Source organism: Phascolarctos cinereus, unplaced genomic scaffold (assembly GCF_003287225.1).
Source record: "Phascolarctos cinereus isolate Bilbo 61053 unplaced genomic scaffold, phaCin_HiC Scaffold_4;HRSCAF=312, whole genome shotgun sequence".
In the NCBI taxonomy this organism is placed as follows: domain Eukaryota; kingdom Metazoa; phylum Chordata; class Mammalia; order Diprotodontia; family Phascolarctidae; genus Phascolarctos; species Phascolarctos cinereus.
In genome coordinates this window covers 720,875,179-720,894,685 of record NW_027555847.1, presented here as the reverse complement: position 1 = coordinate 720,894,685, position 19,507 = coordinate 720,875,179, and the positions used below count along the sequence as shown (strand labels likewise).

At 46.1% G+C, this 19,507-nt stretch overlaps 1 protein-coding gene across 2 annotated transcripts in view; it reads right to left on the bottom strand.

The window, feature by feature from the left end:
* SLC5A1 (solute carrier family 5 member 1) overlaps window positions 1–19,507 on the bottom strand; it is a 69,506-nt gene that overhangs the window by 13,180 nt on the left and 36,819 nt on the right. For both annotated transcript variants that reach the window (XM_020996699.2, XM_020996698.2), the window contains 6 exons: window positions 12,292–12,397; window positions 10,408–10,488; window positions 8,331–8,551; window positions 5,815–5,950; window positions 4,122–4,229; window positions 728–878 (listed from right to left, as the gene is read on the bottom strand). In XM_020996699.2, the coding sequence (XP_020852358.1) occupies window positions 728–878; window positions 4,122–4,229; window positions 5,815–5,950; window positions 8,331–8,551; window positions 10,408–10,488; window positions 12,292–12,397 (803 nt within the window). The remainder of the gene's footprint in view (window positions 1–727; window positions 879–4,121; window positions 4,230–5,814; window positions 5,951–8,330; window positions 8,552–10,407; window positions 10,489–12,291; window positions 12,398–19,507) is intronic.

The window sequence follows — 19,507 nt, the reverse complement described above, 5'->3', positions numbered from 1 at the left end:
AATGTCCCAAAGGTGAAATGGACAGGCCTTGGCAGCAGCATGGTTATGGGGGATGAGAGAAAGTGATGAGTACAAGATGACTCCGAGGTTGGGAGGCTGGGGGATGGAAAGGGTGATGGTGACCTCTAGAGTGATAAGGAAGTTTGGAAATAGGGAGGGTTTGGTGGGAAAGATAATAACTTCATTTTGGGAATAAAGTTTCTTCCACCTCACTCTACCATTTTAGGCATGGAAATTCCTCAGTGTTTTGACATTCTGTGTTCTCAGGACTCTTCTAGGTCACACATTCAATGTTCTAAGGTCCTTCCTAGCTCCCACATTCTAAAGTCCATCCAGGTTCTGACTTAGTGTTGTTCTAAAGGCCTTGCCAGCTTTGACAATTCATATTCTAAGCCATCTCCCAACTCTCTATGTTCTGAAATCCCTCTCACTTCCAAAAATTCTGACATTTTGTCCTAAGGTCCTCCCCTCCAACCAAGTTCTGACATCCTATGTCCCAAAGGCCTTCCATGTTCTGACATTCCATGTTCTAAGGCACCTCCCAGCTCTGACATTCTGTTCTAAGGTCCTTCCCATCTCAGACAACTTTGGTTCTAAGGTACTTCCTACTTCTGATATTCTCTGTCCTTCTCATTTCAGACAATTTGGGTTCTAATGGGCCCCCTGGCTCTGACACTCTATGACCTGCTGGATTTGTGACTCAGGCAAGAGGAGCAGACAGTCTCACCTTCCGGCTATCATAAGCTCCTTCTCAGATGCCTTCTTCCGGATTTTGGTGTAGATGTCCATGGTGAACAGAGTGCTGGCACTATTGAAGATGGAGGTGAGGGAGCTCATGAGGGAGGCCAGCATGACAGACAGCATAAGGCCACGAAGACCTAGAATACAAGGGAGGCTCCTGAGGTTGGGTTTGTAAGGAGTCACTGTCAGAGGCTGGTCACGGCCTTTGATAATAAGTAATATATGATCTGATAATAATCTGATAATAAGTGTCCAGCTTATCACTTCCCTCCACTCCCCCATGACCCTCCCCCCTCCTCTTTCTCTTCTCCCCACCCTGCCATGTTGACTGCTGTTCCCATAGCTGTACAATGCCAACACTTTATGCTCTGAGCTGGAGGAGGCCCTGGGTCTTTAGATGGCAGAAGCCAGCCTGAATCATTCTCCAATCAGATCACTACCACAAGTGCCCAAGATATCTGGCTTCTGGTCTTGCCTCAATAATAAGTAAATAAATTGTGGACTGACTGATTTTGAAGAAAACCTTTCCTCTGTCTGGGCCTCATTTTCTTCATTTGTATAATCAGACCATCTGATCTTTAAAGTCCCTTTTAAAGATCTTCTATGTTTCGTGGTCTAATGTATCTCCCAGCATCAACATCCTATGATCTAATTTCCCACCCACCTCCAACTTTCCATGTTCTAACAATCCATTTTAGATCTCTCCCAGATCTAAGGGCTCTTCCAGCTCTGATATTCCCTGTTCTAAGGCCCTTCCTGGCTCTAAGATTCTCCTGCTCTAAGGGCAATCCCAGCTTTGGCATTCCATGTTCTAAGGACCCTCCCAACTCTTCAGTCTATGCTCTAGGATTCTATGACTTTGTGCTTGGTATTGAACAGTGAATACAACAAAATACCTCACTCAGTGACCTTACAGTCTAATGGGGAAAAACTTACCTATGTGACCCTTGTCCCCCAGTATACTTTATGGCATTCTGTAGCATAGTAGCTGCTCACCAGGCTTTCTGATGAACAGTCATGTTTGCAGTACTACCACAAGAGGATGTCTTTGTATCATGCCTCAACCAAGGGGTCACAAGCAGGTTTGGCAGTAATACACCTGGACTGGGAGTCAGGAGACCTGGAGGAAATCTAGGGCTCTGCCCCTGTGTAAGTGACCCTGGAGAGGGCAACGGTTTGTCTAAGAGATCATACAGGGAACAGAGCTTTAATCTCTATACCACACCACCAGTCTTCCTTACTCTCAGCTCTGTGGCTTTCCCACTGCCTCACAACAATGGCCACCTTCACTTGAAATCTTTCCTAGCATGAACTCCCAAGGCAGCTCCTTTCACTTTGGGACCACTCAAATAGTCACTTTGCCTTTGAGGGCCTCAGTTTCCTCATCTGCAAAAATAGAGATGGTAGAACTTGCCCTGCCCATCTTAGGAGGATGTAATGAAGTTAAAATCAGGTTATGGATCCAAGTCACCCACAAGTGTGGAATAGCCACTCATGATGCTTCAGCCAATGTAAGGGACCCAGGGCACTTCAGAAAGTCAGCAGGAGAGATTATCAGTTACTATTCTTCCACTGTGATGTGGGGAAGGAGGGATAGGAGGAGAGCAGAAAGAGGAGGTTTAATATCTTCCATCAATTTAGGTCGACCCACACTACATGGAAAGAGCCTTGGATCTAGAATCAGAGATCTTGTGTTTAAATCTTAGCTGTGACATTCTATCACTATGTGATCTTGTAGGTAGTTGTAACCCCAGTCCAGGCACTTTTCTCCAGGATAAGAAACTTCAGAGGGTGCCCACCAGGGGTGTACTTCCTCCCCTCCCCCATGGTCCTCCCCTCTCCCATCACTGACAACATCAGCCTCATTGGATAATAGAAGAGATCACAAAGGCCAAGTCCCTACATTTTACAGACAAGGGAAACTGAGGCCCAAAGATGGGAAGGACCTCGCCCAAGGTCACATAGATAAGTAAGGATTTGACTCCAACACCAGTGTTCTTCCTACTGCTTACTGTTGCTCCACCGCCTCATACCAAAACATTCTGGTAGCCATCGAGGTACTCATTCAGACACCATCACCCACATCCTCAGCCAATGGACAGCAACTGTCCTACAGGCAGGTCACCACAGCCCCAGCTGGGACCCAAACAGCCACTTCAACCTTCTCTTAATTATGGAGCTTAATCAACAGGCAGCCCCAGTCTCTGAGGTGGTTAATGATTACCTCTAGTTGTAGGATTACGTTTTCTCCAAGGTTTTGTAGTTAGATCTATGTGGGAAAACTCCACACTCTTCCCTTACAAGCCAAGGAAGAATGTGCCAGCCCAGTGTGTGGAGTCAATAATTCCCTGTATCACCCTAACTAAGTCCTTTCCCTATCCTAAGCCTTCCTTGAGTGTAAACAAGCACAAGATGGGAGAGGCATGGTTAAATAGCAACATGTCTAAAGATCTCAGGATCTTAGGGGACTGCAAGCTCAGTATGAATCAGCAGAGTGATGCAGAAACCAAAAAAGGAAAGGGAAAAAAGTAATGGGATCTTGTTTTCACTCAGAACGACCAAGTTTCCAGGAACAGAGAGGTGACAGCCCCACTGTCCTCTACCCTGGTCAGACCTCATCTGAAGTATTCTGTTCAGCTCTGGGTGACACAGTTAAAGGACATGAATAAGCTAGGCTGGGGAAGGGCCTTCAGACCCTATTAAAGAAGGATCAGTTGAAGGAACTGGGAGTGTTTAGCCTGGAGAAGGAAAGGGTCTGGTGGAGATATGAAAGCTGTGTACAAGCATCTGAAGAGCTTCATGTGGAGGAGGGGTCACATTTCTTGTGTTTGGCTCCAGGGGACAGAGGCAGGAAGTGGCATAGAAGCCAATTCAGGTTTGATGTCAGGAAAAACGTGTGACCCATGAGAGCTGCCCTAAGGTGGCAGAGCTACCTGTCTAGGTAATGAGCTCATCCTCCTTGGAGGTATTCAAGCAGATGTGGAATGACCTTTTGACACTGGGCATCCCTTCCATGTGTGTATGCATTGGACCAGACGGTCATTGAGGTCCCTTCCAACTCTGAAGCATTGACCCCATGAGTCTTCTTGCTCTCTATGTGACCTTAGGCAAGCCACTCAGATTCTGGTCCTTGTTCCCTCATATATAAAATGAGGTAATGGGACTAGATAACTGGTGATGGACCCTCCGGCTCCAAATCTGTGATCTAGAACAAGATGGTCTCTGATGTCCCTTTGATGTCCAGACTCTAGATCCTTGACCCTGGTGGCCCTGACAAAATGCAAACACCCCCATTAAAAATTCCTGCGGATTCCGTCCCTCCGACAGTCCCTTCCTTCCCGAGATCCCCTTGCCACTTGCTGGCCGAGCTGGGTCCTCACCATTTGGCATGAGTTCCACCACCAGGGTTGGGTAGGCAATGTTGGTACAGCCCACTTTGGTCCCACAATGGCGTTCACACTCTGAGGGAATGACACAGGCCACCTTATCTGGAAAAAGAAGGAGCGTGGCAGGTGAGGACTTGAAATTGGGACCTCCTCAGATGCCTCTTGTCATCAGATAGCTCCCCTACTCAGAAACCAGCCTTGGTTCTCCAGTCCAATGTCCAATAAACTCTTTGCCTGGCATCCCCAGGACCCCATAATCTCCCAAGATTTCCTCAAAGATCCAGCCACCCATATTCCTACGTCCTCTTGCTCCAGCCCCATCCCAAGCCCTGGATGAGGGCAAATAGAGCTCCTGGGCAGGGGCAGAGGGAGGGGAAGGCCTGAAGGTGGAACTGGAGGAGGTGTCCTACACCTCTGTGCTGTGGGGACAATTGTCTCATTTCTCCTGAGAGTTGCAATGCAGGAACTCAACTCAACAAACATTGCTACATGCAAGGGACTAGAGATGCAAGGAAGAAAAATTACAAAGTCCCTGGCCTCAAGGAGATTGTGATCTAATGGGGGGGTCTCCCCTCCTTTCCTCCTCTATATCCCCTGAAGTGTCCATCCCACCCCTGTCATTTCCATCTGTTGAAGTGCTGCCTCTTCCTTTAGAATCTTCCACAATCTGGCTCCCACCCGTCTTCCTAATCCTATCTCATCGTATTCCCCTTCATTCACTCTCTCTGTCCTTGTCAAATTGGCTGGCTAGCTTATTTCCTCTACACAACGTTCTCATGTCCCACCTCTGTGACTTTGCACAGAATATTCCCACTCCTAAAATGCCATCACCTCCATTTCACAAAATCCTTGCTTCCACATGAGTGCCACTTTTTACATGAGCCTTTCCTCATCTGCACAAGTGTTAGTACTCTCTCCTTACTAAAACCATGCAGAGCGTTGCATATTCACATCTGTGTATGTTCTGTGGCCCCCAACAGAATGTAAGTGGCTTGAGGAACAGGGTTGATTAATTTATGTGCTTGTATTCCTGCCACCCACCACTGAGCCTGGCACACAGCAGGTGATTAATAAATGCTTGTTGATTCATTGGTCTAGTCCAGTCTCCCCTTGAGGATGAAGACCTATTCATCTTCGTCATCTCAAGGTCTTGGGTTCACATGAATTAACATGCCCTTTTATGGCACAGAAGAAGGGATATAATAGAAAATTTAATTTCCTATGAAAACAAAAGAGAGCAGTAAGTATTTTCAAAAACCACTAGTTTGTTGACTAAAGCTGGACTGCATTGGATTCCATGCCTGCCACAGATGCCAGTCCCTCTGAGCAGACAGACTCCTTTGACCTCTTCCCTCCCACTTCCAAGTGATCACTCCCTCCTGGCACTTCTCAGAGAGCTCTGGCTTGCTTCTTTCTCCCTGGGCCCCCACCAAATGCCCCGTCCCCTGCATCTGACTTATCTTGGGCATGTGTCACACCCCCCTATAAGTAGGCCAAGTTTCTGGGAGGGGGAGTTGACAAATAATGAGTTAGAAAAGGGGGATAGGAATAGTCCAAAGAATGTCCAAGTCCAAGGTTAGGCCAGCCTCACTCAGGAGCCAAGGCAAGAAAGGAGGGGATAGAAGAAGCTGCTGAGAAGGGGCCAGGATTCCATGCAGGTGGGCCTGGTGCAGCAGAAGGTAGGTACCTGTGTAGAGAATCCGACTGATCATGCCAGGCATCACGATAATAAACATGGGCACCAGCTTCAGATAACCACACATTATGCAGCCAGCCTTCACGTGGGACATGTTCTTGCCTGAGAGACACCTCTGCACGATGACCTGTCAGGAAAACCCATAGGATGAAAAACACAGGCCAGGGACCTCTAGCCCCTCGACACCTGTCACCTCCACAGCTGGAGCCCTTGACTACCTCCATTGAGAAGAAGGTAGGCTGACAACCTCTCAGCGGCAGAGAAAAAAATGATTGAACTCAGTACAAAGAAGAATTTCCACCAGGTGCTTCTTCCATCCCTCGCATGGCAGCTTATCACCCCTATGTTTCTGGCCACTTAACCTAGAAGCAAATACTGCTAACTATGTTGTACCTATCTTGTGAGTCCCTACATCTATACTTGTCTCTCCCATTAAGAATGGAAGCTTCTTGTAGACAGGGCATGTTTCAATATTTTGGTCTTAGTAGCCCTGGTTCCTAGAACAGTGCCTGGCACAAAGGAGGAAACTGGCATAGGGAACCCCCTTTTGCCAACACAGCTCTGTCCCTTGCTTGGAGTCCTGAAAGGTGCCCAGTCAATAGCAGTGTTGGCATTTAGCACTGATCTTCCCAAAGTGGAGACTGGCTCTCTATTCATTATGCCAGGCTCTCTCTGTTACGAATCCATAGTGGTCAAGTCTAGTCAATAAGCATTAATTAAACACCTATTATGTGATAAGCTTGGGGGATACAAAGAAAGGTTAAAAAAAAAACCAGTGCTTGTTCTCAAGGAGTTATGGAAACAACATACAAATAACAAGGAAGATAAGAATGGGAAAATGGGAAAGAATCCCCAAAGGGAAGGCATTGCCCTAAGAGAGAGACAGAAAGGCCTCTTGTAAAAGTTGGGATTTTAGCAGGAAGTGGAAGGAAGCCAGGGAAGGCAGGAGGTGGAGATGAGGGGGAAGGCAGGGGGCACGGGCAGGAAAAATGCCTGCTGCTGGGAGATGGAGGGTCTTGTTAAAGATCAAAGAGTACATGGACAAGGGGAGTGCGAGGCATATGAAGGCTAGAAAGTTGTGGGCAGAGGACAGGTTATGAAGGGCCTTGAGTGCCAAACAGAGGACCTCACGTTTGATCCTGGAGGTCATGGGGAGACACAGAAGGTTACTGACGTGCTCAGACCTGTACTTTAGGAACATCAGCTTCACAGTTGAGTGGAGGAAGGTCTGGGGTGGGGAGAAGGAAACTCAGGACAGGAATTCGAGGTAGGCATCACTTAGCAAATTCTTGCTGACTAACTGACTGTATAGGTTATGCAGGTACCCACATAGATGCAGACTATCTATCTCAGAATGTAACCGCCCTGAGGGCAGGACTGGTTTATTTCCACCTCCAGGACCTGCCTCAGATAAAACAATGCCTGTTGATTGATTGCTGCTCAGATCAGTTCCCTGAGGCCTTAGGAGTCTAGCTCCAGAGCTGGAAGGAGCCTCAGAACCCCCTCATTGTCCAGGGGCCCAGGGACATGAAGTGACTTGCGCAGGGTCACCCAGGTCAGGAACGTCTGAAGCAGGATTGAACTGTGGTCTTCCTGACTCCAAACCCAGGATCCTCTTTATTAAACCAGTAGTTCTCAATGTGTGGTCTGGGGACCCCTGGATATCCCTGAGACCCTTTTCAGGGGGGTCTTTGGGGTCAAAACTATTTTTATAATAATACTAAGATGTTTTAATTCCGAATATGGTAAATATTGATAGATATAACCCATGTTTAAATAAAAAGGTCTTGGAGGCGCTCAACAAATTTTTTAAACTATGATCGGGTCCAGAGACCAAGAAGTTTGAGGACTACTAGATTATATCATGCTGCCCCTTAGCTGAGTCTCTATTCTTTTCATGATGTGTTTTTCCTGTTACAAACTTGACATTTTCAATAAAAATTAATAAACAATTGAAATAGCATTGCAACTGAATGCTGTAACAAATCGAATTATTTTCTTTTTGATTAAAAAAAAAGACTAACAGGATATCCACTTTAGTAGAATGAGGACAATGGTGAGAGACATGATGAACAGCCAGCCTCTGAGTCAGGAAGAACTGGCTTCAAGGGGGTGGGGCACTGGATTTGGAGTCAGGAAGAGTTGGGTTCAAATTCTGCCTCAGCCACTTGCTATGTGACCCTGGCCAAATCGTATCACCCTGCTCAGCCTCAATTTCCTCATCTATAAAAGGAGGGGGCTGGACTCTATGGTCTCAATATCTCTTCCAGACCTAAATCTTGTGGTCCTACTATTGTCCACCATGGAAAGAAAGCAGGACAGAACCACTGGCTTTCCCTCATGCATATCAGGGCCATTGCAGGACCCTTGGGAAAGGGTGCAGTGCCAAGCATGCTTAGAGATCCCCAATGGACCCATTGGGTGGGCAACATGAAAACACACACACACACACACACACACACACACACACACACACACACATGCACACACTCATTGGAGTCCCTTACCTGATCCGTGCACCAGTACCACAGGGCAATGATGGCAAGGCCAAAGATAAGTCCTGGCCATGGGAGGTCCCCAGTTATGGGATCACGGAACAGATGAAAAGAATCTGCCCTCGGAGTGTAGCACTCAGGGTCAGCAGTGATGTTCCCATCAGAAATTATGCTTGGAATGGCTTTCATGTACTTCTCCATGAACGCATTATAACCCCCGACTTCATTAAAGGCTTTAAAATAAAAACATCACAAATGCTGTTAAGCACTCAGCCCCCACCCATGGCAATCCATTAGTGTCCAAGGAATACCCAAGAGGAAAGGGAGCCTGGGCAGAAACACAGCTAATACGTAAAGTGATGGGAAACCTGAACTCCAGTGCTGGATGGGCAAGTTGATGCCCTCACTGGGGATCAGTTTCCCCATCTGTAAAATGAGGGGGAATTCAACTAAATTCCCTTTTAAGTCCCCTTCCATCTCTGGCATTCAAAGTTTTGTAGGTCTCTGGTGAGGAGAGGAGAAACATCAGACTACATGAAGGTCAGGAGGCCTCTCTCTCTACCACAAACTCCCTGGGTGATCCTAGGCAAGACTCATCTGGAAGAGGGGCCTAATGATCCCTTCCCTGCCCAACACTCAGGCCTCCTGTGAGAACCAAATCAAATTAGTCATTCATTCAATACATGTTTTGTTAAACATCTGACAAAAGCCAGTTTGTTCACTGTAAAGCCCTGCAGAAATATGAAGGTGTTTATCATTTTTTTAAATACCCCTCCTCAGCATAGCAGAGAGGACAGTGAGGAAAACCTGAGTTCAAAACCCACCTCAAATCTTTACTAGCTGTGTGGCCTTGGGCAAGTCAAGTGACCTCACTTCTAGTGAATTCCCTAAGTCTTATTGACTGGGTCATAGATAGTGCTGCAATCTCTTTTAGTGGAAGGAGTTTCCCTAGCTTGCTGGACTCCAGAAGCAGACTGATACTGACTTCTCTACCCTTTCCCTGCTACTGAGAATGTGTGCACATGAACACACACACATACACACACACACACACACACACACACACACACACACACACACACACACACACACACATTCTGAACATAAAACTGCCTAAGGGTGAATATCAAATCAAATCAAATGAAATTCAAATGTTTAAGCACAAGCTGGGGAAGGCACATCACCCATGAATGAGGTAACTTAAGCTACAGCAAGAAAGACAAGGACCGGTCAGTCCCCAGCTGGTGTATGTATTTAGCTCTGGGTGCCCACATTTAGGAGAGACCTTGGTTAGTGGGAAAGCCTCCAGGGGAGGGAACCATGCCATATGAGCCCAGGTGGTAGGAAATGGGGATATTTAGATTGCTGAAGATAAAATTCATGGCAGGATGTGACACATGGCTATCATAGGGAAAGAAGGATTCAGCTTATTCTTGGAGCCACAGGGCAGAAGCAAGAGCAGTGAGTGGAAGTTGGGGAGGCAAATTTAAGCTTGATTTGAAGAAAAATACCTTAGCACTTAGAACAGTGTCCAAGAGTGGGACGGACCATCTTGGGAGCTTATGAGTTTCCCTCTTGCTGGAATTCTTGCAGTAAAGCCTGAATGACCACTTATTCTATGGAGGGGGAACCTTGGTCAGAACCCAGCTGGACTAGATGACTTGGGAGGGCCTTTCCAACTGAGAATCTAGGCTGCTCTCGGACCCCAATCCTGAGCCCTGATGACCCAAACTTTAGTCATGAGAAAAGGTGTCCTCTGTTCCTATATAACTAATTATTCACTCCATATTATATATATAAGATGAACTCACCTTCCTTCCTGGCATTAAAAAGGATGTGTACTTGTGGGGTTTCTTTGTTTTTTCCGACAAAGGAACACTGAACCAGCCCCCTCCCCCATTTCACTGTCTTTGTGTCCCTGTGTGACAAGCAGCCACCCAGAGATCAAACCCACAAGATCATGGGTCCCACAGCCCACCCTGCCCTGCTCTACTTCCAGTCTGTCCCCACATTCAAATTCCAATTCAGAGACGGACAATGTTTTCAGGATTTCTGTTCCCCACCCCCAACCTTCTGCAGCTTCACTTACCAAACCCCATCAGGATGAAGGACCCCACCATCATGATCCCAGTCTGTAAGGTGTCTGTATAGATCACAGCTGCCAGGCCCCCTGGTAAACAGAAGTGAACAAAATTAGACCCCATCAGAGGACTTTGTTCTAGAATCCTGGGCTTGGAGTCAGGATAACCTGGATTCGAATCAGATCAACACCAGCTGTGTGATCCTGGACAGGTCACTTCATCTTTTTTATCTCAGTCTCTTCAGCGTCCCCTGGGCTATTGGGACAAGTCTGGAGACAATGAAAATGAACAAATAGGTAGAGTCAAGTAATGATGATGATAGTAATGGTAATGGTGATGATGGTGGTGATGATGGTGATGATGATGGTGATGATGGTGATGATGATGGTGGTGATGGTGGTGATGTGAGGTGATGGTGATGGTGGTGGTGTGTGTGGTGGTGATGGTGGTGATGATGGTGTGGTGGTGATGATGGTGTGGTGATGTGGTGTGATGGATGGTGATGGTGGTGATGGTGATGATGTGGGATGGATGGTGGTGATGGTGATGATGTGGTGGTGATGGTGGTGATGGTGGTGATGATGGTGATGGTGGTGGTGATGATGTTGGTGGTGGTGGTGGTGATGGTGATGGTGGTGATGGTGATGATGGTGGTGATGATGGTGGTGGTGATGGTGGTGATGGTGGTGGTGATGGTGGTGATGGTGGTGATGGTGATGATGATGATGATATGTGCCAGGCACTGTGTACTAGGCACTTTACAAATACTATCTAATTCAATCCTTGCAACAACTCTGGAGAGGTGCTATTGTTATATGCATTTAACACATGAGATAATAAAAAACACTTGGCAGCCTTAAAGGGCCATATAAATCAGAGTCATCATTATGGTGCCATAACAGAGAGGCAGCTGCAGTCTACGCTGAGCAGTTCCATGGTGGTAGTATGGAGTCAGGAAGACCTGAGTTCAAATCCAGCCTCAGAGACTTACTACCTGTGTGATCCTGGACAAATCACTTAGCCATTATTTGCCTCAGTTTACTCAAATGTAAAATGTGGATAATAATACCACCTCCCTCCCAGGGTTGTGGTGAGGATAAAATGAGATAATAATTGTAAAGTACTTAACACAGTGCCAGGAACATAGCAAGTGCAATATAAATGTTAGCTGTCATCACTCTCATGAGCTATGTGACTGTAGGCAAATCACTTAACCTCTCAGTGCCCAAAGCAACTTTTTAAAGATATGAGGTATGAACCAGTCTCACCTGCATCTGCTTTGGTGAAGGAAGTTTCCATCCATATTGGGAGTCCCCCACACCATTTAAATCACAGGTCCAGACCTCTCTCCCAAAATATATTATTGTTATTGGAAACAATGTGAATGGAGCAAAGCCAAGATGGTGGAAGAGCTGAAAGCAATAGAGCCACACTGCTCTATGTAAAATTCCAAACAGAGCTAAGAAACAATATACCAGACCAAACACTGATGGGAAGACCTGGAAACAACTGGCACAAAGAAGACAGCCCTGGCTGGAGTCAGAAGACCTGGGTTCAAATTCTAATTATGCCATGTGCTACCTAGTGACCTTGGGTAATTCATTTATCCTCTCAAGGCCTCAGTTTTTCATCTCACCTCTGACATTACCTAGGTGAGTCCCTTCCCTTGGCCCCTGGGTACCTTGAGGATATTCAGCTGAGACCTTGTCTTGTATCAGGTCCTAATAATTTTATGGATGTAGACTTTGTCTTTCCAACCAGCCCTCACTCCTTGAGAGCAGAAAGTGCTCTCCCCTTCCCACTCCTCTGTGTCTCTCCAGAGGGCCTGGCCCAGAGCTGGCCACACACAGCAGATTCCAAGGCTTCTACTACTCCTACTCCCCATATCTCACCTGTGATGGTATAAAGGCCTGTGATGGCCAGAAGGATAAAGATGGCCAGGTACAGGTCAAGCCCCAAAGCCAATTTAATGAATATGGCTCCTGAGAAGATATCAGCCTGAAAAAGAGAAAAGGCCATATGGTCAATGGGTACATGATAGAACTCATGGTACTTTGGCATCATTCCAACACCAAACGTCCCCATTTAGGTTGATGGAGCCACCATTTTCCCAGGCACCCATGCTCACCACCTCAGAATTCCCCCGAGATTTCCCTTCTCCATTTTCCTCCAGTCTGTTGTCAAGCTTTGCTGACTCCCACTCCATACCATCTCTCCCATCCTTACTCTCCGCTTATACTGCCTCCAATTGAGTTGAGAAAGTTCAGGTATATCCTCCCACCTGAGGACTTTCCAGGTGGCTGACAGTGTCTCCCCTGACATCCCAAGTAATCACCTCATATTTATTTTATCTCTATTTTATATATGAGAGACAGTGTTGTATAGCAGCAAGGAAAACCTGGGTTTGAGTCCTGCCTCTGACACCCTGATTGTGTGACCCTGGGTAAATCACTTAACTTCTCAGAATTCTAGCCAATTCTATTATAAGTTGCAGAGGAGGCACTGACTTGTATTGGCAAAAAGTTTCTTCATCCAGGAGTTCTCTGGGCCAATGAAATCATTTATCTAAGTCACATTTTTGTCCTTATACTTGGGAACAAGTAGGAGTATACAAGTTGTACACCCCCACAGAAGGTAAGCATCCTGAAGGCAGGAACTGTTCCATTTTGCCTTTTTGTCCTTAGCACTAACACAGTGCTTGCTTGGCACGTGGTAGGTCCTCCATAAGTACTTGTTGAGAAGATGGCTCTCATTCCTGAAGTCCAGCTGTTGCCAGGAATCACTCAAGAGCATCTGTGGGACTGCGATGTTTGATTACAGAGCCCCTAAGATTTCAAGTCATTTCTTCTCTACCCCCTCCCAAAAAAAATCAACACTGCAACCACCTGCTTCTTAGCCAAGATGTAATAATTAAATATGCCTTCACTAAATTATCACTGCCAGAGCTAGAAACTGCCTTGGGTCATCTAGTCAAATTTTTTGTCTGAAACTGGAATCTATAGCATGGGAAGCATATGCTTGAAGACCTCCAGTGACAGGGAACTCACTACCTTCTAAGCCAGCCCATTCTACTATGGGACAGCTATCATTGCTGAAAAGTGTTCCCTGATAACAAGCTGAAATCCATTTCTTTGCAATATCCCTTCAATGGCCCTGGCTCTGCCCTCTGGACCAAACAGAAGATGTTTATTCCTTCCATGAGGTAACCCTTTAAATGCTTGAAAGCAGCTTTCCATGTCCACCTAAGTCCTCTCTCCTTCAAATTAAATATCTTTATCGTAGCTTAGATGCCAGACTTTACCCTTCCTCATCCTCCTCTTCTCTACATTCTTTGGCTCAATGTTCAGTCCAATTCAAATCAAACCCTTGCTTTCCACATAAGGAAAGTAAAACCCAGAGAGAGGAAGGCACTTGTGTGATGAAATGGAATAGGCATTTGAAATACCTACTATGTTCCAGGCACTGTGCTAAACATTTTATTTACAAATACTATCTCTTTAATAATATTATACATTGTATGAATATTATCTCTTTAATAATACACATTATTTATAAATATTTGATCTTCACAACAATCCTGGGAGGTAGGTGATATTATGCTCCCAGTTTTACAGTTGAGGAAACTGAGGCAAATAGTAGACAAGTCATACACCCAGGATCATACTGCTAATGTGTCTAAGGCCAGATTTTTAACTCAGTTTGAAATTTAATTCTTGGTCCAGCGATCCATCCACTGCCCCACCAGCTACCTCTTCCTTGTGGAAAGTCCCATAGTGCATTCTTATCCTGCCACAGTCAGTCAGCTGTGTGGCCTTGACCAAGCCTCTTCTCTCTCTAGGTCTCAGTTTCCACATCTGTCAACTGAGGGGAGAGAAAAAGATGATGGCTAAGGGCCTTTCCACCTCTGGCATCCCAGCCCTCCAGGCTTCTGAGTGGTGGCCAGGGAGGAAGGGGCAGGATGCTCCAGGAGAACCCTGCCTTGGCTGGAATCTGGCAGGGCCCTCACTGTTCCAGTGCCAGGTTCATGCATTGGTGAGAGCCATCCTCTGGGCCTTGAGAGCCCTCCCTCCTCATCTTCTACTTGACTGCTCACAAGGCTTGGGTAAGATGAGAGTCATTGACTCTATTCCTTCTGATGAGATGGAGACCAACAGGCTTTGCCTTTATATATTCTGTATATGTCTTGTATGTTCCTAGGTATTTATTTACATATTGTCTCCTGAGCTCTTTGAGAACAGGGACAATTTTTTGCTTTTTTGGATCCCTAGCACTTAACACTGGTACATAGCAGGTGCTTTAAAAGCTTGTTGACTGACTGCTGCTGCCTCCTAGGGTCCTCTAGACCTTATCGTCTTCCCCATCTCTATGTCTGGAATCCCACCTACCAATCAACTGACAACAAGCAACGGGGATATGAGTATCCAGAATGAAACAATCCCTGCTCTCCGGGAGATTTAATGCCAATGGGGGCTACAAGCAGACATGTAAGTATTTGCAGTATAGACAGAAAGGGATTAAATATAAATGAATACAAAGGAGGCAAACACAAGGTGGTTTGGGAGGGAGGGCACCAGAAGTTAGGGGAAATGGAAAAAGTGTCGTGTAGAAGATGGCACGGGAACTGTAGATTAAAATAAGTCAAGAAGTCTATGAGGCAGAGCTAAGGAGGGAGTGCATTACAGACGTGGGGGACGGCCGCTGCAACAGTGTGGAGAGAGGCCAGTCTGGTTGGACAGAAGAATTGGGGCAGGAGGAAGAGGGAGACTGTAAAGCTAGGCTGGAGCTGATGAGGGATGTCTGCATTGCATCCTGGAGGCAACTGGAAGCCTCTGGAGTTGAGTCCTGGGGAGTCACGTGGTGAGATCTGAATTTCCACTGAAGGACATTACATCAGCAAGAAGCCCTGGGCCTTGCCATCTGTCTGGCTGAGGAACACTTGAGATATCTTGACCTTTCCATCCACTCTATAGCCAAGCTCTCTTTATGTGCTGTCTGTGAAAACACAGACTAGTTTCCTTTGACAATTTATATCCCCAATACTTAACACAGTGCTTGGCACATAGTAAGCACTTGATAAAGTCATTCATTGGGGCAGCTAGGTGGTGCCGTGGATAGAGCACTGGCCCTGAAGTCAGGAGGACCTGAGTTCAAATCTGGCCTCAGACCAAACATTTGACATGTACTAGTTGTGTGACCTTGGGCAAGTCACTTAACCCTGATTGCCTCACTAATAATAATAAATAAATAAAGTCGTACTCATTCGCCTTCTTCTGGGAAAATCCTTCTTTTCCATCAAGGACCTAGTTCAGTTGCCACTCCCTCCACAGCTAAAAGTTTCTCTCTCTCTCTCTCTCTCTCTGTCAGTCTCTCTCTCTCTCTCTCTCTCTCTCTCTCTCTCTCTCTCTCTCTCAATCACCAGCACTTACTAAGTACCAGCCATGTACCAGGCTTGGTGCTAGGCCCTGGAGATACAAAGACAAAATGGGGACAGTCTCTGCTCTCAGGGAGCCTACATTCTGTCAATCGCTATAAATGCCTCCTTGGGGATGCATGGGAAGGAGGCCCTCCTTATACCAGCCATGTTGATTCATTTAATTGCTTGCTCTTTCTGTGGGCTAGACATGCAATCCCTCCCTCTCAGGTTTCTCCTTTCTGACCTTGAAGCATAAGGACGACTCTTTAAATTCCAAGAGCCAGTAGGGGGAATACCCTTCCCTCCACTAGGCTGCCCTGTGAGTCCATGGCCCCCCAGACAAGTCAGTACCTCAGATGGGGCCACCTCCTGCTTGTGCCTCCTTTCCTTTGGCACAAGGCCTTGTGAGGTCTTAAAAGGTACCTGGCATCTTCCCCCTTCCCAGATCCACAAGCAGTGGGGTATGGGTTACCAAGCAGTTGTAACAGAGGCAGAGGCAGCAGCATCAGACTGACCACTAGAGCTATAGAGTCACCCACAGAGGGAAAACCCACAAGAAAGCAGGAGCCACTTGATGTTAATGGGGCTGAACTCAGTCAAGGTGAAATGATAAAGGGCTGGTGAGCAGCCCCATTGCAAGGGTCCAAGCAAGACTTCTGAACTGCCTCTCAATGGCTGGCGATTCCTCAGTGCTTAGCATCCCCAATCCGTGTGGGAACAAAACTGCCCATTGAGGCATTGACTGGTCCCTAAAGTCCCTTTCAGCTTGAAAATCTTATGATCCCAGTGCCTTGCTGCTCATCTTTGCTGCCCACTGCCACCACTCCCCCTCCCCCACCAGGGTTGAACATGGAGTCTCAAACGTAGTAAATGTGGGTGGAATTGGCAGCGAGTAAATTCACTGCAGTGACCTGGAAAGACAAAAGATCCCATCTTCCCTCTTCCACCCTTGCATTGTTGAGGGCCATCTCTTCCAGACTCTGCCCCCAAAGTGCAGTGATCCCAGTTTTTATAGCATAACATAAACACACACACACCCCTACAACTCCCCATAAATCTGTTCAAATTCAGCAGTAATTATGTGGGAGTGTTGGACAATGGAATGTCATTAACTGCCTTTGTTGTTGATTTCCTAGATTAGCCAATAAGGAGGAAATCAGCTTAAAACAATAGCTACTGCTCAAGAGCTCTGCCTGTCTTGTTGCCAAGTCATTCATTGTTAATGTTTTATGAGGACTGCATATCTCCAGCTTGACCCCTCTCATTCATTTTTTCCTGGGGTCTCTAATCACCAGCAGGTGCCACCCAGCTCTTATAAAGAGTAGTGCAGGAAGTGGGTGCTTCGGGGAAGAGCTGTGTTTTCAGAAGACTATGTTCTGCTGATAGAGTGGTAATCTGTTCTAAGAAGTACCTCTCCCTCTCGTGACTTAGGGAACCCAGGGACAAATTCTTCTTCCTTCCATGACTCACAGTGTGCTCCAAGGATAGCCTCTGATCTTGGACTTCCCAGTATTAGAGCCACACGGAAGGCAGAGAGTGGGGTTGGGAAAGCATTACAGTAAGAGCTGGAGGGGAAGTCTAAGGTCAAGCCCAGCCTGCTGGCTTTGTATATTGGTTTTTCAGCCCCTTGCTTCTTCATTTTAATAGGGGAAGAAACTGAGGCCCGAAGAAGGGAAGGGACCTGTCCAAAGTTGCCCAGATAAGAAGGGGCAGAGCCAGAATTCAAACCCAGAGCTTCTGACTGCTGCTGCCTCACCTTGCAAACTGAGATTATTCACCTTAAGAATTCTCAGCCAACGGGGCAGCTAGGTGGCACAGTGGACAGACCACCAGCCCTGAAGTCAGGAGGACCTGAGTTCAAATCCAGCCTCAGACCAAACACTTGACACATACTAGCTGTGTGACCCTGGGTAAGTCACTTAACCCCAATTGCCCAAAAAAAAAAAAGAATTCTAAGCCAAGACTTCAGAAAAACCTCGAAAGACTTGTGTGGACTGATGCTGAGTGAAGGGAGCAGAACCAGGAGAACATTGTACACAGTAACAGCCATGTAGTGTGATGACTAATATTGATAGACTTAGCCCTTCTCAGCAATACAAGGGTCTAAGACATCTCCAAAGGCCCCATGATGGAAAATGCTACCCACATCGAAAGAAAGAACTATGGAGTTTGAATGCAGATCGAAGCAGACTATTTGCTGTTTTTTTTCTTCTGTTTTGTTTTGTTTCCTCTTTCTGGTGGTTCCTCTTATTGGTCCTAATCCTTCCTTATAACATCACTAATGTGAAAATATGTTTGATAGGAATGTATATGTAGAGCCTGTATCAGATTGCATGCTGCCTTGGGGAGGGAGGTGGGGAGGGAGGGGGAGAAAAATTTAAAATGGAAAATGGAAGTGATTGTTGATAATTCAAAATAAATTAATTTTAAAAATAAATATTAAAAAAGAAAAAGAATTCTAAGCCAAGATGGGTCTTGATGCCCTGAGGGAGCCATTCATTCCAGGAAGGAAAGTTTTCCACAAGCCTTTAAGTCTCTGATTATCTTCCGCCTGATTCTCCAAGTCATTTTTTTAATTCAAGGAGAAATTTACAACATGTTGACTGGAGGTATACACATTTCACAGAGTCATGGGCTCTCAGAATTAAAAGGAGAGGTGGAGATCATCTAGGTCAAGCAACCATGTTGGTTGTTCCACCCAATCCAAACAAAAACTCCGTCTACACCCCCCCTGGTAAGTGTTCAACCAGCCTCTATGTGAAGGTCTCAATTTGGGGAAGCTCACTGTGACTACCCCAGCCCTTCACACTGGCGCAGCCCACCTGTCTTTTGGACAATTCTGTTAGCAAGCTTTTCCTGACACCAAGAGGAGTCTTACCTCAGCAAGACTCCCCCAGTTGCTCCGGATTCTGCCCTTTGGGACTAAACAGATCAAGTCCAATCCCTCTTTCCCCATGGCAGCCCTTCAAATACTTTTTAACACAACTGTTGTATTCCAATTCAACCTACCTTCTCTTCTCTTCTCCAAGATAAAACATTCCTCGTTCTTTTAACCAATCATTATGAAACATGATTTCTTCCCATGACACAGTAGAATCATAAGATCTCAGGGTTGAAAAGGAACTCAGGGAGCATCTAGTTTGATGTCCTGCCCAGATTTAACAGTCATTCATCCTCCTCCTGAACAGCTCTAGTGACCAAGAGCTCCCAAAGGAACCTCATGCTGGACAGCTCCAGTTTTTCAAATTCTTCCTTCTATAAGACGTCATTTTTTTCCAACTTTTCGCTGGTACTAGTCCTTCCTTCTTCCCCTCTAAAGTTACACTGGATTAGTCTGCTCCCTTAAAGATCCACAAAGGGGAAGGTAGTTTCAAGTTCTCTGGGCCCTAATTTCTGCATCTGAAAAAATGTGATCCCAGAATCACAGAAAGAAACCTAAGAAGCCATCTACCCCAATACTTGGCTTGAAGAGAAATCCTCTCTCCCCCATCCCCAACAAGTGACCGTCTGATCTCTGATTCAAGACCTTCAGTGACTGGAAGCCCACTATCCCTCAAAGGCAGTTTATTGCACTTTGGGATACCTCAAAATTTTAGTAAGCTTTTTTTTCTAGTTTCAAGCCTAAATTTATCTCTTTGAAACTTTTCCAGCATTCCCAATCCTGCTCTTCAAGGTCAAATAGTACAAGCCTAATC